This window comes from Verticillium dahliae, genomic scaffold (genome assembly GCF_000150675.1).
Source record: "Verticillium dahliae VdLs.17 supercont1.6 genomic scaffold, whole genome shotgun sequence".
NCBI lineage: Eukaryota > Fungi > Ascomycota > Sordariomycetes > Glomerellales > Plectosphaerellaceae > Verticillium > Verticillium dahliae.
Genome location: NW_009276926.1, coordinates 495,415 through 516,556, shown reverse-complemented (window position 1 = coordinate 516,556; position 21,142 = coordinate 495,415). Strand labels below are relative to the sequence as shown.

The 21,142-nt window shown below is 55.4% G+C and overlaps 7 protein-coding genes across 7 annotated transcripts; 4 read left to right on the top strand and 3 right to left on the bottom strand.

Annotated features, from left to right (window-relative positions):
• Positions 1-280: 280 nt before the first annotated feature.
• Positions 281-1,054, bottom strand: VDAG_03715 (uncharacterized protein; the record flags this gene model as incomplete). The annotated part of the gene is made up of 3 exons (XM_009653799.1): positions 281-342; positions 555-695; positions 766-1,054. 3 exons carry the CDS (start codon positions 1,052-1,054, stop codon positions 281-283), a joined length of 492 nt encoding a protein of 163 aa, XP_009652094.1.
• Positions 1,055-1,626: 572 nt separating this feature from the next.
• Positions 1,627-3,869, bottom strand: VDAG_03714 (sugar transporter; the record flags this gene model as incomplete). Its single annotated transcript, XM_009653798.1, has 11 exons — positions 1,627-1,735; positions 1,799-1,888; positions 1,943-2,154; positions 2,215-2,447; positions 2,492-2,669; positions 2,729-2,878; positions 2,938-3,031; positions 3,104-3,264; positions 3,345-3,416; positions 3,471-3,610; positions 3,668-3,869. 11 exons carry the CDS (start codon positions 3,867-3,869, stop codon positions 1,627-1,629), a joined length of 1,641 nt encoding a protein of 546 aa, XP_009652093.1.
• A 984-nt stretch (positions 3,870-4,853) lies between these two features.
• On the top strand, positions 4,854-6,622 carry VDAG_03713 (uncharacterized protein; the record flags this gene model as incomplete). The annotated part of the gene is made up of 7 exons (XM_009653797.1): positions 4,854-4,984; positions 5,046-5,165; positions 5,218-5,465; positions 5,522-5,884; positions 5,944-6,035; positions 6,094-6,127; positions 6,180-6,622. The coding sequence occupies 7 exons, from the start codon at positions 4,854-4,856 to the stop codon at positions 6,620-6,622; spliced, it is 1,431 nt and encodes a 476-aa protein (XP_009652092.1).
• A 932-nt stretch (positions 6,623-7,554) lies between these two features.
• On the top strand, positions 7,555-10,118 carry VDAG_03712 (alpha-L-rhamnosidase; the record flags this gene model as incomplete). The annotated part of the gene is made up of 4 exons (XM_009653796.1): positions 7,555-7,578; positions 7,639-8,115; positions 8,177-8,892; positions 8,951-10,118. The coding sequence occupies 4 exons, from the start codon at positions 7,555-7,557 to the stop codon at positions 10,116-10,118; spliced, it is 2,385 nt and encodes a 794-aa protein (XP_009652091.1).
• Positions 10,119-14,489: 4,371 nt separating this feature from the next.
• VDAG_03711 (WSC domain-containing protein) lies at positions 14,490-16,469 on the top strand (the record flags this gene model as incomplete). Its single annotated transcript, XM_009653795.1, has 2 exons — positions 14,490-15,211; positions 15,272-16,469. The coding sequence occupies exons 1-2, from the start codon at positions 14,871-14,873 to the stop codon at positions 16,467-16,469; spliced, it is 1,539 nt and encodes a 512-aa protein (XP_009652090.1). The 5' UTR covers positions 14,490-14,870.
• A 1,457-nt stretch (positions 16,470-17,926) lies between these two features.
• Positions 17,927-19,793, top strand: VDAG_03710 (uncharacterized protein; the record flags this gene model as incomplete). Its single annotated transcript, XM_009653794.1, has 2 exons — positions 17,927-18,181; positions 18,237-19,793. The coding sequence occupies exons 1-2, from the start codon at positions 17,981-17,983 to the stop codon at positions 19,791-19,793; spliced, it is 1,758 nt and encodes a 585-aa protein (XP_009652089.1). The 5' UTR covers positions 17,927-17,980.
• A 414-nt stretch (positions 19,794-20,207) lies between these two features.
• On the bottom strand, positions 20,208-20,567 carry VDAG_03709 (uncharacterized protein; the record flags this gene model as incomplete). The annotated part of the gene is made up of 1 exon (XM_009653793.1): positions 20,208-20,567. One exon carries the CDS (start codon positions 20,565-20,567, stop codon positions 20,208-20,210), a length of 360 nt encoding a protein of 119 aa, XP_009652088.1.
• Between the last annotated feature and the right edge of the window lie 575 nt (positions 20,568-21,142).

The following is a 21,142-nucleotide window of genomic DNA, read 5'->3' as shown; positions in this document are numbered from 1 at the left end:
ATATTGCCCATTTAGGAAACACCAAAGCTTGGCGTGACCTACCCACGGCTTCCGGATCACCTCTCATGATGTTGCGCCAAAGTAAAGTCCGCCACAAAAACCGATGGACGTGATTCTCCGACGCAATTCTCCGGTCGGTGTGTTGGCGCACTAAATCTCTTTGGTGGCGATTCTATCCACTTGCTCATGCCGCAAAATATTCACGAGTGAAAAGGCACGTTTCCAGTACAACCGTTCCAACATTTCCGAAAGGCCGAGAGAAGTTGGGCCACCACTGCATTCAACCATGGAGACCACGCCCTGACAGTGTTGTATGGCCGTCTTTGTGTCTCCAAAGCTCATCTAGATCATCAATTAGCTACTAGAACATGTGCAATCTTTTGACGCCGCTCACTTCATCCAAGGCCAGTGCAAGACCTGTGGCGACTGTCACCCTGCGAATGGGCCCATTGAGCGCATGTCGCAAAGTTTCGAGACCCTTCTGTTTATACTGAAGAGCCATTTCTTCAGCGAGTTGTCTTCTGGTTTGCCACGTAGCATGTTTTGGCACGCACAGAGTAGGCTAGCCGTGTCTAGGAAGTTCTTGTCCGCGACGGCAAGCCCAACCCAATCTCGGAGGATGCGGAGGCCGTGATCTCCCTCGAAATTGAAAAGACCACAGTTGACAGCCATGTCAGGCACCAAAACACTGAAGTCTGTCCGAGAAAAAGGTCAGCATGGCTGGTCAGCTGTGTGGATTTCCCATCGAGGGGGTTCAGCTCGTACAGTAACGCAGCAGACCATACTCCGCCGGCGCCAAGGAGCTCGCTAAAGATGTGAAGAGGCCACCCTTGTGGTAATTTGGCGCGCTGTTCAGAGGGATGAGAGCTATCGTGAACGTCTGCTGGTCCTCCTTCTGAGCCAGTGTCACTTCCTTCTGATGCTGATGCACCCTCAACCGCCGTTTCTTGGCATGCGCTTGACGAGTGGCGTGTGAGTGGCATAACTTCCGTGACTCGGACGGCATGGGTCTCGTAGGCCCAGAAACGGGGACAAACTGTATGTGTGACTGCATTTTCGAGAGCTTGGCATTCGAAGTCGTGAGATTCTCCGAGAGGCTTCTTCGTCGCTGGCATGGAATATCGATTGACTAAAAATGAGGAAAAGAGTGGGAGACAACACATTCGTCAGCTGAAATGGACCTCAGGGACCTCCTACTTTAGCTCGTTCCACCACGCACGAGTCCGCTCCGCTGCCAAGACTTGCAACTACCAGTTTGGGAAGTAGGTATCCACCTTTGTGCTCTCCGGTACCTTGCGGTAGACAACGTGAGTGAGGCTTCAGGGCTCTTGTTATGGTGCTCACCGGTGGAAGTGAGAAATTGCCTCGCCCATTGTCTACAGGCACACTTGGGAATCGGCTGATCCATTAGCTGCACATCAGAGCCGCCTTCTTTATAAGTAGCAGGTTTTGGTTATTGTCATGCTGTTGATTTCTCAAACGCAGCTTCATTGCGGAGGCAGCGAAAGTCACACGAGTCTCGATGTTTGTGCAATCCCCGTTCGGTGTGGTCCACGCTTCAAGGTGGCCGGCACAACAACATGCGGCCGTGGAGGACGCTAGGTTGTAAAGTTCTCGACGAGGAGCTCAGATATTCATGTCGCTGATCTTTGTCGACTGCTGGACCTCGGTGGCGTGCATCTCGACTTCAGTGACGTAACCCTTGAACTTCCGAAGCGGGACGCGTTTCTCAAAGCTGTGTTCCGATCATGTCAGCCACGTACCGTACGATCATTTTAGGACGTCACAAGAAGCTCACAGTTCGTCAATTTCGGCAGGTGTGCGACGTGCGACCTCGGGAAGAATAAGCCAGGCAATGGCCACGGCGACAGTACCGGTGCCGGCGAAGCTGAGGGCCAATGTTAGTGGACAGGGCGGGTACTTCGGAAGCGTGACACCTTACAAGAAGGCGGTTTTGACGCCCCAGTGGGTATCGTCTCCATTGATCATTATTGGAGTAGTGAAGCTGAACATGACCGAGATGGCATTGGAAGCTGCAAGGGCCCATGCGGAGGTTCGGGCTCGGAGACGCTGCTGAGGCATTTCGGCGGCGTACGCATAACCAATGGACGAAGCACCAGTGGTGGAGAAGGTAGCCAAACAGGCGAAGAAGATCTACACCGTATGTCAGCCTCGTGGGGAGCGTCATGGCATCCTGGAACTAGTCGGACTCACCAGAAGCGAACTCAAGGTCTTGTCAGTGTAATCAAAGCAACCAATGATGCCTAGGGACAAGACTGAAAGAACCGTGACCGCATAGGGGTAGACGGTGAGAGGGCGTCGACCGAGCTGATCAGTGAGGGTGGATGTGAGGATCATAGAGAGCAGCTGGACACTGGATAAGATGACCGTCACGAGGAAGGGATTTTTGTTGCCGGCATATTGGACTACGCTGTTAGCTTCACACCCTCAGCGTACCCAAGGTATCTATTCAGGAAACGAAGGTACTTACAGAAGTAGGTTGCGTAGGTGTTGAAAACAGCCAGGCCAACAAATTGTTGCGTCACCTTGGGCCAAGAACAGATGATGAAGCGAATCAAATTGCGACCGCGGAAGACCTCCCACATGTCCTCTTCTTTATTCTTCGCCGCCAAATCGTTCTCCATCTGGATGGTAGCGTCCATGACGTTCTGTTGTTCCAATATTAGCAGCAGGTCCGCGTATCAACTAATCTAGAGTTATCACTGACAATATGTTCTTGAACATTGAAAGCTTCGACACCGCGGTTCAAGATCCGAAGAGACTTGGAGGCCTTCTCGAACCTGCCCTTGCTGACGAGCCACCAAGGCGACTCTGGCAGGAGAACGAAGATGATTCCAGCAAGTCCCACCATGGCCCACTGGAAAATGTCAGCAGTTGGTTGGTTCCACGAATTAATCTCTATGTTTCCTTACGTACCTGCGTGTAGATGGGTGTTTTGTAGTCGGTGGGATCGGCGGCCTTAAGCTCGTACAGAGCGACCGAAGCAAACAACTGTCCGAGAACGAACCAACTTGAGAATCACGGTCAGTTTAATTCATGAAGTTGGACATGAGCATTCAAACCCCTAGGGGACTCTACTCACAAAGTATAAGCGTTGATGAAAACACCCCGAAGCTGGGTTGGAGCAACTTCGGCAAGGTAAAGTGGCATGGTACACTGCAGCATGCCAACTCCCATGCCTGACAGGAGCTTAGCTACAAGCCAATGCTGCCAGTTGTTTGCGAAAGACTCGGTCATCACGCTCTGTAGCCAACTATTGTTAGCATAGCTCTCTCTCTCATGCCTTGAAGTCAGAAGAGAACCGCTTGGCGGAGACTTCTTACCGTGATGAACATGGCCAGGATGATCAAAAGCGAAACCTTACGACCGTATGCCTCGGTGACGTACTGGATGAGCTGCATGATATGTTAGACTGAAGCCCAGGAGTCTTGCGTGTGCTTGTTGCTTACAAGCTGACCGATAGTTTGCCCTGCTGATTGGATTCCTCCCCACGCCGAAATGTATCTACCTGCAATGATCTTTTTGCCGCCACCTGCCATTTGCTTGATGAAACCTTTGTTCGAGACAATGCCACCATTCAAGTTGATTTCTAGTACTTGTCGTTAGTCGATATTTCTTGCGCATTGCTGGAGGTTATGATACGTACGATATCCGTCGAGTGATGCACTGAAAGCACCGGCCATGGCGATGATACCAGCTACCTTGTACAGTCGCATAGTGGCCCACACGCTGAGATCATCACTCTTTGCACGCATGGGACCGAGGGCCTCGTGGAAAGGCCCTTGAGACTTTTCGTCCCCATGAACACGGCCCTCCATCATGTCGACTTCAGGGGTTTGTTTGTTCATTGTGACTTTGTGTTTGTGATACGAGACAAATCTTAATGAGAGTAAAAGTCGAAGCAGGCAGCTCTGTGCCAAGCTGGCACTGACAACAGAGAAGATGATGCGCTCTGTCGATCCCTTTTGAAGCTCATGGGCCGAGTCATCCTTATACCAACCGCCAAGATCTGCAGCATGTCAAGACATGGAACCGGTTCTCAATGATCCCAGGGGAACCCCATGGGGTTGGGGGTGGTGCAATGTGCCTGCTCCCCCACCCTTTGACAGTAAACAGTCAATAGCTAGCCTTTCCATCTAGCGCTAACCAAACAAAGCTTGTCTGGTGGCATTATTACGTGCAGGAACTTTTCTCGCGATGCCTGCACCCTGTTTGGCTCGCTTCGTGCCGACTCAGCCGTCACTGCCGTCAGTGCCGGCATTCGGCCCCTGAACATGCGAGGTTCGATACAGAATCTGGCCTGAGGACAAAAGCTATTTTGGCAAATCCGTAAAGATCCGTAGGAAAATCCTACCTCGTGATCTTTATCCGTTGACACCTGTCCGAATGTGAGCTCAATCAAGGGCCCGATTTCCACGCGTCGCGTGCCTTCGTTCTGAAAACGTGCCGCGGTGGCATATTTCTCATTTGGAGCTCGGTACTCTTTCACGCGATCACTGTCGTGTTTCTTTGCAACTATGTCCCGACGCGAGTCTGGGGATCCGGGGAGCCTGAACCCCATGGGGAAGCTCGTTGCGCGGATCATCAAGCTGGTGACGATTGGGTAGCTGTGGTAGTTGGCTGTTCCATATTGCCTTTCGTCGAAGCTTCACGCCCACCCATGTGAACTCAATTATTTGGCTGCATGGATCGGCAAGTGCGTGGGCTTTGGTCTCATATAATGAGAGTCATGAGCCCGTGTAGCTAGGTCCGTCCTGCATCATCACTAGATCGACCTCTAACGATCACCCTCTCCAGTCTTCATCACAATTACTAGAATCAAAACTGTCGCCATGGCTCCTGTCCTGTCCAAACTTCTTGTTCTGGGGCAGCTAGGTTGCGCGTCTGCTCTCACGTTTGCCGTGCCATCAACTGTCCCGTCGAATGCAAGCCCCCAGCTAGCTGCGGCCCCTGTGGGAGTCTCGTGGGTCGCCTCGACTGTTGGAATGTCATCCAAGAGTGCTCTATACTTACTTGCTTTCAAGATTTGAGTTCTTCGCTTGGCCCGGTTATTTCGACGATGTCGCCTCGACAATCAAATGTCTCCAGAACCTCAAGGATGTGAGTGGCACTTGGCCACCCATCCGAATCGGCGGAACCACCCAGTAAGCAGTCTTTGATATAGTCTAGGGGTTCCAAAAGCTGACTTAGCCATAGGGATCGCGCTACTTATGATGCCTCATCCAGGGCGGCGGTGACGTACACGGTTGCCAGCGCCGGAGCTGCGCCAGCGTCTCTGACCTATGGACCCTCGTTCTTTTCGCTAGCAGCCGATTATGGTGGCAAGGTCGTCATTGGCCTGAACCGTCGACTGAACGACCAAGCCAACACCATTGCGGCAGCTAAAGCTGCGAAGGCAGCAATGAGGAATCTGTACTCCATTGAGCTTGGCAACGAGCCCAACTGTAAGTGTTTGACCGACGCCTCTGTTTCCGTCTTGCTGACTGGTTTTTTTCACCAGTCTTTACCAGCAGTGACCCCATCGCCGGAGGAAAGACTTGGAACGCGGCTGCCGATTACGCTTCTCAACTCAGTTGGCAGAAGGCGGTGGGCGGTGCTCTCGGCGGTTCAGACCAGTTCTCAGCTGGTGTATACTTTGGAACTTCGCCGATGAGCATCAAGGGCCTCACTGGACAGGAAGGGAGCGCAAACTCCTTCGTCAAAGACTACTGTTCCCACAATTACCCGCAGTCCCAGAGCACTGCCGACCTTTCTAAGTTGATGGACCACAGCGCGATCAAGACCCAGATCCAGCCGTTTGCTGCCGAAATCTCCGCTGCTCAAGCCAAGGGCAAGCCCCATATCTTTGGAGAGACCAATTCTGGTGAGGCAATTTGCTCGAGCGGCGATGGTTCTGTTCGATACTGATTCGTGTTTTCCCAGCGACCCAAGGTGGTGGCGGCATCAGCCCGACATATGGTGCAGGTCTATGGGTGATGGACTACGCGATTCAAGCGGCCATTCTGGGAACAAATGTCAGTTTCAACCGACATTTTACTAGTCTGTGATTTCGCTGATCAATTCGATCCCCAGGCTCTCTATTTCCATCACGGCACCATTGGAAACTGTAAGTCTGGTTATTAAAACGAATGCAGGACGACGAGGCTGATGCAAAGAAGGCCAGTATTGCTGGTGGGGTAACTTCACCGTTGGTGCTCCATACTACGGTGCCATGATGGCCACCAAGGCTCTGGCAGGTGCCGACAGAATTGCCCCTCTCGACGATGGCAGCACCCGTTACGGTGCCTATGCCATTTATAAGAACAACGCCCCTGTCAGGGTGCTCCTTTACAACTCTGACTACTTCACCAGCGGGACCCGGACAACGCAGACGTACACGCTGACAGGGCTGAGTTCGTCCAAAGTCACTGCTAAGCGCCTGACTGCTGCGTTCTCCACTTCCAGGGTTGATAGGGGTCAGTCTCCCACACTGGCGGGACAGACTTGGACGGGTGGATCCTGCAATGTGAAGGGTACCGAAGTCTCGGAGAGTGCGACTGTATCCGGTGGTAAGGCTACTTTTACCGTCGGCGCTTCTGAGGCTTTGCTGGTGTACCTCTGAGGTGTCAACGTACTTTGGATCAAGTGCCACGTGGTCCCAGGATGCGGGCTGTAGGACCGTGTACCTGGGTCGGCTTGCGTCTAGTCAGGATCGATGGTCATAGGTTTAATGATGAGATTTATGACTAATGATTCAATACATCGTACTTGATCGAACAATGGTACACGTGTATCTCCGAATGAACAGCATATGTGTACATGTAATACTGGTAGTAGACTTTACGCATACATGAGCATCATGGTTCAAAGCACGAATGACTTTGCACGCTTGTCGTGAAGAAAATGTGGATGCAAACGTTCTTTTTTGTTGTTCTTTCAACACGTCCTTCGGATGGACATCCTGATTTGCCAATTGCCAAATGAATCGGAACTCAAATCCTATTAGCTGCGTTATTCGCGACTCTCAAGGTAGACTTTGGTCTTCTCAATACCTAATACTGCCATCAGGCAACTTCCAATGTGCTTCTGTTGTTTGGTTCATCAGGACAGACCTGGAATGTACCTTTCGGCCAAGAACGTCATTCTAAAGCTACAAGCAAGTCAACTTCCCAAAGGTCTCCGTCTTTTCCGCAGTATCCGTTGAATCCGTCTTCCTGATCATATTGCCGACATATAAGAAGAACATGGCTTGAAAAATGCCCGGACGAGGACCCTTCCCCGCATTCACCGGCACTCCGGCACTCTGGTGCGTCCGCCCCCCGCGTACCCCCACCGGGAAACACGGCACCGCCGTGCAACGTCAGGAGGCTCACAAAACAAAGGCACTTGATCATGGGGTGACTTGCCGGTTGGTATTCACCCGAGGAAGCAAGCTATTGGCGTCGCAGGAGCTCCAATTGGCACCGCGGCTGCTTGGTTCAAATGCCGTAGCAGGTCTGCTCGGCGAAGGCGGGATGGCGACCCCCCATATTCCCTTTGGCCACCAACGCAGCCATGACAACGAAGGAAGAACAGGCTGTGAGTTCGGACTGCTTCCTTGACTTGATCAAAGTGTGGCTTACCACGGAAAAACTGTAGATCGTCAACAAGCTCCAGGCGAACTGGGTCTGGTCGCCCGACTGGGCCGACTCTTCCACAAGCAACACGGTCGGCAGGATAGCAGTCTTCACCCGCCGTTTCGTCGCGGACTCCAAGCCCAGCAGATCTTTGCTGCAGCTTTCGGCAGACACGCGCTACAAAATCACGGTAAATGGAACGCGAGTCGCTGTAGGGCCCGCGAGAGGGAGCCCGTTGATATGGTACTACGACACGATTGACATTGCGCCGTTTGCGCAAGCCGGAGAGAATGAAATCAAGATTGAGGTCCTCCGCTGTTTCTCCTCGTCACGGGGCGCCATGCCGTTTGAAAGAACTGCGATGCCTGGCTTGACGGTCGTGGGATCAGTGCAAGCCGGCGACCACTCCATCGAGCTCGACTCGGCCCAGGGCTGGGAGGTACAAACTGATGAGAGCATTCTCTTTCCAATGGGCCTTATCGATGATAACTTCTTACATGTAAGAGTCTCATGCAGGTGTATTGACCAGCCATATAATATGCTGATCGCCATGCTTGCAGATCTACGAACGAACTTCTTCACAAGACCTTGGACCACTTGCGACACCAAAGGCGTACAACATCAAGACGCTGAACGGCGAGCTGGCCCCCTGGCGCCTGCGTGCACGATCGATACCCATGCCGACACAAGAGGCTATTAAGGTCAATACAGTTCGTTTCTGCGAGAGCACTCTTTCTGCCGACGAGTGGGCTCGCTCTCTTTCAGGGGCGAATCCACTGACTCTGCCGGGGGCAAGTCGACATGTGCTTGAGCTGCAGGCCAATGTCCACTCAACCGCCTTCGTACGCTGGACGTTCAGAGCGGCATCACGGTCTCAAGTCAAGCTGAAAGTCACATACTCGGAAGGATACGAGCTCGAGCCTCGTGCATACCCATTCTTCCGCACCAAGGCCGATCGCTTGGATGCAACGGCTGGCCGAATCATCGGCCCATACGATGAGGCCGTGTTGGACATTTCGGCAGGCAGCCAGGTTGCCTACGAACCGTTTTGGTTCCGTACGTTCCGCGTTTTCCGTCTCGAGGTGGACGTCGGACCCGAAGCGGTCGAGTTTGTGTCCTTTGACGCGACGCAGACGCATTACCCATTGGAAGTCAAGGGCAGCTGGTCCGATCACAGCGACCCGCAAGGCGCGCAGATGTGGGATGTCTCTATACGAACCATGCGCAACTGCATGTTCGACGGATACTCGGACTGCCCATTCTACGAACAACTTCAGTGAGCCAATGTGATCAGTACTTGAGCGGTAAGGAAAGTTCGACTGATATGATTCCAGATATTCGGGAGACACACGCGCAGTCGGCGTGTTCCACTATTTGATCTCCGGCGACGACAGACTCATGCGGCAGGCCATCACAACATTTGCCTCGTCCGTAACAGCAGAAGGCCTGACGCAATCTCGTTTCCCGTCCCACGTACCGCAAATCATCGCGGCATTCCCTCTACTATGGATCCTCCAAGTCTGCGATCACCATCTCTACTTTGGCGACGCAGCCTACGCGCGCAGTTTCATACCGCGCATTGACGGCGTCCTCGACTTCTTCGACCGCCATGTCGACGAATTAGGTCTCGTCAGCGGCCTCCCGGAAGACGTCTGGCAGTATGTCGACTGGGTAACCACTTGGGGCGCCACCGACGACCACCCAGACAAAGGCGTGCCGACGTCCGGCCGCACCTCGAACCGTCACACCTACTTCAGCATGCTCTATGCCCTCGTGCTACGACACGCAGCGAGCCTCCTCCGTGACGTTGGCAGGCCGGGCAACGCAACAGAGTACGAGGCCCGGGCCGAGAGCCTCACAAAGGCAGTCCGAAAGCACTGCTACGACGGCCGCTTTTTCACTGACTCGACCGCCGACGTCGCCGACGAGCTGGCATACTCGCAACACTGCCAAGTCTTCGCCGTACTGTCGGGGGCTGCGGACGAGCATGACAACGCTCGAATTCTGCAAGAATCTTTTGCGGACACAAGGTTCTCCAAGTGTTCCTACATGATGCAGTTCTACGCCCTGCGGGCCTTTTCACTGGCGGGCGACGAAGCGTATGAGACGTACTACGGGCGCGTGTGGGCGCCGTGGCGGAAGATGCTCGCCGCGAACCTGACGACCTGGGAAGAGGACGACGTGCGGCAGCGGTCTGATTGTCATGCCTGGGGCAGTGTCCCGCTGTACGAGTTCTGCACCGAGGTGGCGGGTGTCCGACCGCTTGCGCCGGGCTGCGCGAAGGTACTCTTCAAGCCGCGGGTACGGCTGAGTGAGAGGATCGACGCTGCCGTGGCCATTGGCGGCGAGAACGTGGCTAGGGTGTCGTGGAGGAACGGAACCGAAGGCGAGCGGTTTGTTGAGCTCACCTTGGAGAAGCCAACAGTGGTGGTGAGTCAGCTGCCTGGTGGTGACGAGGTGAACCATGGTATGATCCAACACCTGCAATTGTTGGTTGAGTAGATTCTTGTGAGAGTTGCGTTGGGTTGACAGTCTTCCACATGCTGTCTGAAAGGTGACAGAACGGCGTAAGCACCACTGGTTTCTTTTTAGCACCATAGCCATGGGTATTGCTCCAGACTTGTCTAAACCGAGCGAGCCTCCAGTCAAGCAACAGGAAATGCGATATGATCTAGTGGTATTCACGTTCAGATATGTTCCTTTGGGCTAGCCGCAAGCCCGAAGATCAACTGAAACCAGCTGGACATGCCTGTTCAAGGCGTTTTGGTTCTGTCACGACTGTAAGCAAATCAAGTCATGACATGTCAACCACCAGAAACCTCAACAAACCGAGTATCAGCTGGACTTCAGCAGCCAAGCCTCTGCCAGCTCCATGGCCTCGTCACATGTTCCTCCCTGCACTGCATTTGTAGGCCGACATCTGCAGCCATGCTGCACTGACAGCGCAGTCACACCCGATCAATCATGCCACGACAAAAACATCCGAAGAAGAAACAACGGCCGGTGGCCTGGGGACCCGACTCTAGATGAGCGGTGACGGACTTCCATGTCGGTCGCTGCCTCAGCGGCTATCCGCGACCCAAAAATGCGGCCGCATCGCCGGCGCGCTGCATCGGAGAATACGGTCGTTGTGTTTCACGACGTAAGCCCCGAAGCGCGCATGTTGGGCGTCACTCGACGGTACTTGGCGCGCGCGAGAAGAAGGGTCCACGTCGACCGGGAGAGGGATCATCATCTGGTGTCGGGCTGGTGCTTCAGTGACTCAATCTGTTGCGATCTATCGTCTTTGGTCCTCGACTTTGTCTCTTTGTGGTTTGTCTCTTTGCTGTTTGTCTCGAAGTTAGATGAGGTCTCTTCATGTGGTACCCCTCCTGTCAAAGAAGGCCGCACTTCAACACGAGCCTAAAATTTAGGCATGGCCGGCACTGCAAATCCCGGGCGGGCTAATCATGCAATGCACTGTCGATTAACGGAGAGAAACGAAATGAGCAGCCCGGTGCTCTGTGTGGGTGAGGAACCGCCGCCCGAGGATTCGGGAAATGAGAAGGGGGGCGGTAGGCTCTGGTGCGTCAGGGCGAAGGTAGCCACGCCGACCACTGAAACGAAACGGTGGCCTGGGCGGAAAGTCCCTTTGGAAAAATTGGCGCGCACACACTTGACGTCCAGGGTCCAGTAGCACACGAGATGGATCGAGGTCGGGGATGACAGAAGGTCGGATGAGAAAACTTAGCCGGTCGCGCGTTGGAATGACGGGGCATTCTTGGCGGTGGATTGTGCGACGACCAGCGCGTGGCTGAGTGAGGGCTGTTGGCAAATGCTAATGGCATTGCCGATGCCATTGCCACGGTCTGGAACGGCGGCGGCCAGTGTGCGTGGCATTTGGGTCCAGCGCCAGATGGCAGGTGGAGAGGTTGACTCGAACAAGGCCATTGTGTGTCGTGGTCTGCCTGGTGTCGCTGTCGGGCTCGTCTGGTCTCCTCATGTCCCGTCGATGAGCAGGCGCTTGGTTGGCGCTCCCGTCAACGTGTGCGTTCGCTGGCGCGCGACCGTCGTCTCAACGGGACCGGCGCCAACAGTCCTCTCATCTTATGGAGGGGACCAAGTCAGTCGATGAAAGACCCTTGATTGCTTGATTGCTTACTTGCTTCCTAGTTGAGAGGGTGTGAAGGTCAGGGAGGTAATCGATGTCAGGTTTCGTCTGGTCGAGCTCTTGGACCTTCCAACCCTCTCTCCCTCCTTCCTACCGGGTCCAGTCACCCTGTTGCCCTTGCCCTCTCCCAGGTGCCGCCTTGCCACTGCCATCTCTGGCGATCCGGGGCCCAGCAGGCAGTCCTTCCGAGCTGTGGTGGAAGAAGCAGCCAATAGGGTCATGAGGTACGCCGATGAGCTGGAGCTAAATTGATTTAAAGGGGAGGAGGTCTGGGATGTCTGCTGCAGGGGCGATGCAAGGTACACATCTCTAGCGCGTTTCACGATTCTGCCCCTGCCTTCGTTGTTGGCTTCCCTTTGGTCCTGCCGACTTGCCAAGAACTGCAGACCGAATGTAACTGACAAAGGGTGAATGAATTGCTCTTGCCCTGTTCAGACCTTGCTTTGCCTCGTCCTTTCCGTCTTTGCCATTTTTTTTTTGTTGACGAGTGACCCTTACGCCGAGTGCCGTTCAAGTCGCATGTGAATTCAGGTGTGGCTTCCGTCTGCTCCTATCGTTTGACTGCCAACTGTCAATGTTGCCCCGACTCATGTAGGTAGCAATGCGTTGGCAGTGGAGGAGACCAAAAATCTGGAGGCGGGATGGCAGCGCGGGACGGAGTAGGTAATCGAACTGGCGCGCGTGATTTTGTTTCCTGCATCTCGATATGGTTTTCTGGCAGTGTCAGGATATCCCTGCTTCAGACGAACGTCCTTGTCCGTCAGCGGCAACTGCCACGAAAATCAGGCGAAACGTTGTCAGCCGGGAAGGGAGAGGAATGGGACGAACAGACGGCGCGTCGCTCTCTGGTTCGACTGCACTGCCTACCGTCTTATTGTCTTTTGTCTTGGGATGTCCCATCCGTTTGAAACGGTTTCTCCGAGCTGTGGCGCTGTTCTGTGGAAAGAGGAAGAGCACCCATTCCGTGGCATGGCTTTCCACATGCTTTAACACGGCGGCGCCCAGCAGCACGTGCGACCTGCCTCTCACTTGTCGAAGCAAATGGCCAGCTGTATTTCGTCGACCTGTCCCTCCCAGCCGATGGTGAGCACGACGGCTCTCTAGTTCCAAGGCCCAGGCAAATCCAGGAACTGGGGGCTGACGGCGTGCTTTGGGGGGGCGATCCCCATTCCAGGACCCGCCAAGCCTAACCGCCCCCTTGGCCCCCTGAGCCCAAGTGGGGGCTTCTAGCATCCCGTTGGAAGGCGCAAGTGAAGAGCCGCCCGCCAACTCTTTCCACGTCACTGGTCTCGGGCGCTGCTGCCAGGCACGGGCGTGGGCAACGCGCAGCACGTACCAGAGACCTCTCTTTTCTTCTGCAACACCTGACAGCATTCCAGAGACCCGATTGTCCCATTCATCCCGACCCTGTGTTTGTTCGCTTGTCGATTTGACCAAAGATGCCGTTTGTGACGAGACAACAGAGTACGGTGTCGTGGCTGATCCTACCACTCCAGACCTCGATTGATCGACCATTCGCGGAGCCTCAAATCTCACGATCATCGGACGTTTGGCCACGCCCCAACAACCTGGTCCGTTTCCCAGCGCAGACCAGGCCCCGGGGCTGTCGCCGGTTGGCTCGGTTGGTTGCCTGGACGGACATTTGGGGCAATTTGCCTGAGCTTGCGCCAGCCCTGGTGCGATGATGGCAGGGGCTTTGCCAGGTTGGCCATGGCTGTCTCGCCTGTCCCTTCAATTTCGGTGCTTTAACTCTCATCACAGGCCCCGGCGGACTGACCCGACTCGCATCTCTGAAGCTTGAAGACTCAGGGCATCAACAAAAAGAAAGAGAAAAGCAGAAAAAAAAAATGGTTGCAAGGCCGTGCCTTGAGCCAAGTGGCCTGGCGTCTCCCCGTGCCGTTGGTTGGGTGGTGCCACGCACAGCATTTCAACGGTTGGACACGCAGAAAAACTTGACAGGACCCAATCACGACCGCAGCATGATTCACTGAAGGATGCAGGTACAGCGCTGAGGAGACGTGTAGCTGCACACCCTTTCGCCAGGCCCTAAGGAAAGCCACTTGTCACAGCCAAAGTGGTGTACTATGTACCCGTTCCGTTGACGGCTGCTGATGCCCTGCAGTGTACCAACTGCTCTGTTTCTTGATCCCCTTGATGACAATGGTTCCCTCATCGTCGGCGCTGTTAGTTCTACCACTGGCTTGTCCCTGGAGGGATGCATTGCTTTGTCCCTTGAACAAACAACGGCCAGGACAATCTTCACAGGAACAACAGGCGAAGAATCGAGCTCTCGCTATTGTCGATTCCAAGCGGGATCGGTCTCAATAAAGAAGGCCAAGGATGGCGAGGATGCTCATTCTCCCCGATGTCACCATGTTGTTCTGACGTCGTCAGACATCTTCGTCTTCGTTGGGCGGCTTCGGGGTTCTCCCTGGCTTTCGACGCACGGGACGGTGGCCTACCGTTTCCCCCTCGGGCGTCCGTCAGTTTGGACAGGGCCCATGCAACCCCTGCTGTCGAGACACTCTCAAGCCTCCCGGTGGTGGATGAGGTCACGGACAGGCGCGAAAGGCCAGCCTTTGGGCCCTTGACCCCCCTGGTCTTGGCCGTGGGGTCTGCCATACCAGACGGTGGCCCACGCCCCCATCCAGCGACTCCACGCCATATATTTCACAGCCCCCCGCCCCTTCGACGATCCTACAGCCCCCCCTTGCCCTGACCTCACACCTTGCAACCTTCTCTTGTCTCTTGCTTTTTTTTGGCATCTTTGCCGCCTGTTCTTTCTTCACAGACACCTTTTCACTCCTTCCAGCCCCTCGAAGCTTGCTGAGCCTGCTGAGCACTACCTCACATTCATTCCTTCGAACAACATCTACCAGACAAGTCCCTCCTTCGTGACTCGTTTGCTACTTCAACCTTCATTTACCCTCAGGTCGTCATCTCAGACCTCAAGTCTACAGAAGTGGCCGGTTTTCCATTCATTTGAGGTGCTCATCCGGTATCAGCACTCAACAGCAGCCAGCTCAGCTACAACAAAAACATTTACCTCAAACCTTTGCTTATCACCTGGTTCAAGCCTACGAACAACACAACCCTTCACTACCATGAAGTACTCAGCCGCTGCTCTCGCGGCCGTCGTCTGCACAGCCGCCGCCTCTCACCCAGGTGCCTTTGCAGTCCTTCGGTTCAACGGAAAGGAAAACCTGCAAGGCCGTATCGATCCCATCGTCTCTCCTAACGCTCTAGCCCAGCACGTCCACGGCGCAGTCGGCGGCAACAACTTTGACAAGGACTCGACTGGCGAGTCTCTGGCCAAGTCCGAGTGCACCAGCGCCAAGGCTCTCGACGACAAGAGCGCGTACTGGTTCCCCTGGCTCTACTTCCACGACGAAGGCAAAGATACTTTCGAACCCGTTGATATCAACTATGTCAACGTTTACTACTTGTAAGCTTTTCTGTGGATCTAGTACAGTATTTCGCTGTGAACAGCACTGACTGGCTCCAGCTTCGAAAAGACCGATGATGACATCAAGGCCTTCCCTCAGGGCCTTCAAATTGTTGGCGGCGACGCCAGCACCCGTGTCGCTCCTCAGACGAATGGCAAGCTCAACCTTGATCCCAGCAATGGTCCTATTCAGGCTGCCATGTGGACTTGCCCCCGTGCCGGCGACCAGGAGAGCCCTCCATCGTGGCCAGTCAACTCGGATGGCTCGACCGCCGGCCAGAGGAATCCCGTTGACCACGGCACGGGAACTGGTTTCCCTGACGTCAACTGTGATGGCCGGTATTCTCCTCTTCGCGCCGACATCCACATGCCCTCTTGCTACAACCCCGAGGAGGGCCTCACCTCTTACAAGACCAACATGGCCTATCCCACCGATGTGAACGGCAAGAAGAACTGCCCTGAGGGTTGGATTCACGTTCCTCACATGTTCTACGAAATCTACTGGGATACTCCCAAGTTCGCCGACCGCTGGACCGGAGGCCAGGGCTCGCAACCCTTTGTTCTCTCCAACGGTGATGTGACTGGCTTCAGCTCCCACGCCGACTTCCTCGCCGCCTGGGACGAGGATGTCCTCCAAAACGTCATTGACAACTGCAATGCCGGCCACGAAGGTCTTCACTCTTGCCCCGGCGTCCAGGTTAACGACAACAATGGCTGCAAGGGTGTCGCCACCGTCGATGAGATTGTCACTGGCGTCCTCAGTGTTCTTCCTGGTGATCGTCCCCTTGAGGGCTGGAGCTACGGAACCAAGAACGGTGACGGCACGGGCTACGACGCCCCCAAGCCCGACTCTGGTGCCAAGCCTACCACCGCCGCTGCCACCACTGCCAAGACTGAGCCCACGACTGAGGCTGCTGCTACCCATCTACCTTATCAGCACGTTCCCGAGGCCGAGGTCAAGGAGGAGGCCGCTCCCACGCCTGTATTCTCGTCCGTTCCCGAGGCCGGTGCTCAGAAGCCTGTCGAGACACCAGAGCCCACGCCCACCCCCGTGCTCGAAGCTCCCGTCGAGGATGTGAAGCCAGTGTCCTCTTCGTCTTGTTCCAAGACCACCAAGACTGTCTGGGAGACCGTCACCGTGGTGGCCACGGCCACCGAGGTCATCAACTATGAGCCTACGCCCCAGCCCGCCCATGGCCAGCAGAAGCGCCGTCACGTGCACAACCATGTCTACCGCCACCGCAGGCTGCGCCACTAGAAGCGTTTCGCGTAACCTCTGCGAGTCCCTTGACTCGCGCGGTCTCACGGTTTTCTTCTTTTGACATTTCTAGGGTGCGCAGAGGAGTTATTTTTGAGTCGAAGGGAAACATACCCCGGACGATGGTGACGGGGAGATCAACGTGATCCTCCCCGTCGTCCTGGTTCGATCCCCTCTGCGCAGTGACGACGGTCATGACCAAAGCACATACGAGCAAGCATAAAACTTGGGGAAGCCATTCCTTGACGGACAGACAAAGCAACGCACCACATACCAGTTCTTTGGCACCCACACCATTTTGCTTTGGATTACCATTTTCTTTTCCTTTTTTCTTGTTCAATTCTTTTGCCTTGACGGGCCTGCTATGGTCGTGTCTGATGGTAAACAACTTGATGCCATTTGTTGGATGTTCAAGTATTCGGGAGGGACTTTTTCTTGGGTACACGGATCGGGAAAAGGGAAGGCAGAGGCCCTTGGATGGCTATACCCTTTGCTCGCCCCACTGCGGGCTCATAGATGAATCGAACTGATTCCAGTCATGACGTCTCTTCTTGATTTGTAGTTGCTCATGTCAGATGCGCAGTGTTTTGTGTGACGAGGTGTTGATTTAAGGTTGTGTCGTGTTGTCGCAAATGTCGTGCCAGCCGGCGGCCGTCCTGCGACACGGTTTGGGTTGCACCGCACCACGACGCCACTGTGGGCACCAGCAGCAGGCTTGGGTTCCTGGGTCAGTATGCCAGTCTGATACTGTGCTTCGCGGAGCATGATGTTTGATATCATGGGCAGGGGCCTATCTATTCACAATGACACTGAAAGCCAGGAAGGCCTATCACCTGGGGAAAATGTGTCTATCGAAGAAGCTTTCTAGCTACTCGTCCGCCGTTTTTCCCGCTCTCTTTTGGTACTTGTACAAAAAAGCATGGGACGCCAACCTCACGGCAGCTGTAGCAGATCAGGACTACTCGATCGCACTGAGATGAACAGGCGGGCTTCCGGTCAGTGCTTGCACTAGTTTTCTCGTGACGGGCTGTAAACCAATAGCACAGCATTGGAATATGTGTGATCTTACATGGTTCCTTAGCCTGGGTACGTAGCCTATGGCCGGCCAATTCAATGCAACAGCACATCTGTCTTTGGTTTGTTGCTACCGTTGCGCTATACACGATGTCTGTCCCCCTCCATTCGGGCGGATTGTCCAGGGCACTTCAGCGGGCTCGTAAGCGCTGGTCCGCTAAACCGTCAGTGGTTTGCAGCGCTCGATCGGGAGCTGTTCGCTGGGGTTTCACAAGGGGCTGGGGACCAGATCAGGTGGGGCAGCTGCGGACGGCTGGTCGGAAAACTTCTGCACCTCGCCGACATCAAGACCCACATTTGAAGATGTCATCTCGAAACCCGACTTCATTCATCGATCGAGTCTGATTCTTCCCGCCGGCATCACGATCACGTCAAGCCTATTCCCACGATGAGGTGACATCCTCATTCCCTGAAACTATCCACCCAAGGCCAAAATCATGTCTCTGTACCACGAGACGGCCGAGATCCTCTCGGCACCATCCACAAGTGGTGGCAGCCTTAGGTCACGCATCTTCGCCAAGAAGGGCCTCAAGTCGCCCCCAGCACAGGTCTATGCCCTCGCAACAGAGACGTGCAAGTGGAGCGAGGTCCTCAAGGAGGTCATCGAGAAGACCGACCTGCTGCGCCATGAGCGCAAGGTATACACGACCCAAACCCCTCACCAGAGCAAGCCATACTAATGGTATTTCCCAGCTCACTCCCATCCTAGCTCTGCTGCTTGTCCATGACTTTCTCCTGGCCAAGTCTGGCATCGCCCTGCCGCAGACGCACGGCCTCCGCTCTGCCATTGATCGCCACAAGGCCCGCCTGACGTCCGAAATGACGCGCGCACGCCTGCGTCGCAAGGCGCCGACTCTCGAGGCCCTACGCGCCGACATCAACCTCGCCGCCGACCCCGAGGGCCGCCACCCCCGCTGGGTTCGAATCAACGCCGTGCGCACCGACCTCGAGACGCAGCTGTCCACGACCTTCAAGGACTTCACCCGCGTCATGTCCATCGCCGACGTCGCCGCCTCCACCATGGCGAGCCGCTCCCTCTACCTCGACGAGCACGTGCCCAACCTCGTCGCCGTCTCCCCCGGCCTCGATCTCACCAAGACGCAAGCCTACCGCGACGGCGAGATCATCCTGCAGGACAAGGCGTCGTGCTTCCCGGCCTACCTCCTCGACCCGCGCGCCGAGGACGGCGACGTCATCGACTCGTGCGCCGCCCCCGGGAACAAGACGACGCACCTCGCCGCCATCATCAAGGCCCACGCACCCGCGCAAGGCGCCGCCAAGCAGACCATATTCGCCTTTGAGAGGAACGACAAGCGCGCCCTGACGCTCGAAAAGATGGTCAAGACGGCCGGCAGCCACAAGATGACCAGGATAGGCATGGGCCAGGACTTTACGGGCGTCGACCCCAAGGCCGCCCTCTACGCCAACGTCGGCGCCCTGCTGCTCGACCCCAGCTGCTCCGGCAGCGGCATCGTCGGCCGCGACAGCATGCCCAGGCTTCACCTGCCCGAGGGCCCCGCCGCCGCCGGCCCCGCGAAGGGGTCGGCGAGACCGTCACCCGCCGCCGCCGCCGCCGCGGAGGGCAAGAAGCGCAAGAGGCAGGAGACGGACGAGACGCAGGCCAAGGCGGTGCTCGTCGACGACGACGGCAACACGACCGAGCTGGCGTCGGAGCAGGACCTGCAGAAGAGGCTCGACGCGCTGTCCGGGTTCCAGCTCACGCTGCTGCTGCACGCCATGAAGTTCCCCGCCGCCAGGCGCATCACGTACTCTACCTGCTCCGTGCACGCCGAGGAGAACGAGCACGTCGTCGTCAAGGCGCTGCAGTCGGCCGTGGCCAAGCAGGCGGGCTGGCGCATCCTGCCGCGGGAGGCGCAGGTCAGCGGTATGCGGGAGTGGCCTGTCCGAGGCGACGTCGAGGCTGCTGGCGGCGATGAGAAGGTTGCCCAGGCCTGTATACGAGCGCATGAGGGCGATGGCAGGGGCGTCATGGGTTTCTTCGTTGCGGCGTTCGAGCGCGTTGGGCCGTTGCTCGAGAGCGACGATGGGCCGTATCTGAGGGACGAGGATGGCGTCATTATCAGGGATGTTACGGGGATGCCCGTGGAGAAGGCCACAGGAGAGGTCGTCGCCTTTGATGACCCGAAAGAGGACGAGAGCGATGACCACGACTACGCGGAGGAAAGCGAGAGTGGGAGTAGCGACGCGCTTGAGGATGACGGAGAGGAGGAGTGGGGTGGATTCGACTAGAGGGCATGGTATTTGCATGAATTTGCTTATGATTCAGCGAGCATACACCACGTATATTGGCCGAGGTCGTTTTGGAGCTAGACATTAGAGACGTTCTGGCCTGTGATTTAAGTCCAGTTCTTTGTCTTTACAAACACTCTAGTGACTGGGCTGAAAAAATGATCGAAGTGATTGTACTATTGACTTTGTGGTTTAGATCCTTGATACCAACCTGAACTCACAGCACCGAATACCATGATCGATATTGTCTGATGTTGGATTTGTCAATACCTCAATCCGGCCGTGCAGACTGACTTCATCATCTTTGCTGGAGACGTGTCAGGTATATCCCTAGATGCACTCAACGTGGGGAGGCTCATACGTGTGCTTCCGACTTTCAGAAGATATGAAGCTTGAGCCGTTGATCAAGCATCTTCAACGGGACCAAGAACCATAAGCACGCGCCACGCGCGACAGGTTGATACACCTGTCCTTCTTAAACTGGTCGCTGCCACCATCAGCCCAGAACGTCTGAATGACGGCGCTGGTACCGGGGAAACAGCCAGAGTCGTAGAACTCGGCCCTCTGGCGCCCGGCTCCGTAGGCCAGCACGCGGAAGGATCTCGCGTTGACATGCAGGTTGTCGTTCCATCTGCACGTGTTGTCTTCCACATTGATCTCCTGCGCAGCGCCGCCGCCGGCTGAGCAGTCGCGGCTCGAGAAGATGCGGATCTTGTAGGAGAGGGCGCCCGTGCTCAGAGCGAGCAAGGTAGTAAGGGATTTGGTGACGTGCATGATGGAGGTTCGGAAGCTGTGAGGAGAGATGTCTGTCCTTGTTGACGCTATCAAGGGAAGAGTTGGATATTGCTATCTTTTATACCTGAATATTTTCTGAGATTGACAAGCAACTGACATGGTTCCCAGTCGAACTACATTTGACTCATAGCATGGTTGTCGATACTTGGGATGCAGGCAATCATGCATGCGTTATGAAAGACTGCGTGTGGCAGACAGTATCCACTCAGAAGTGTAACGGCTCATGGGATTGGTTGCAAAACCGCGTAAAGGCAACGTCTGCTTACCCGGAGCCATGAGCTCGAGACTTGGTGCAACGTCAATGGATGGTCTAGAGGACGGATGGTACAAGTTCGATTCCAGGCGGCGGAGTGATTGGTGTGCTCGCAATGCGCGTACACCATCTGACTTCCGCGTAAAGGCATGGTCTTTGGCTCCCAACGGCGAGACATCGGAATTTGAGGTCAAATACAAGTCCAGGGTGTTCCGCAAGCACAGCCACGGTTCTATTCCTTCACCAAGATTTTTGCGCATTGCACGCCTGTTACCTTGCTTGAAAAAAGGGACAACATGAA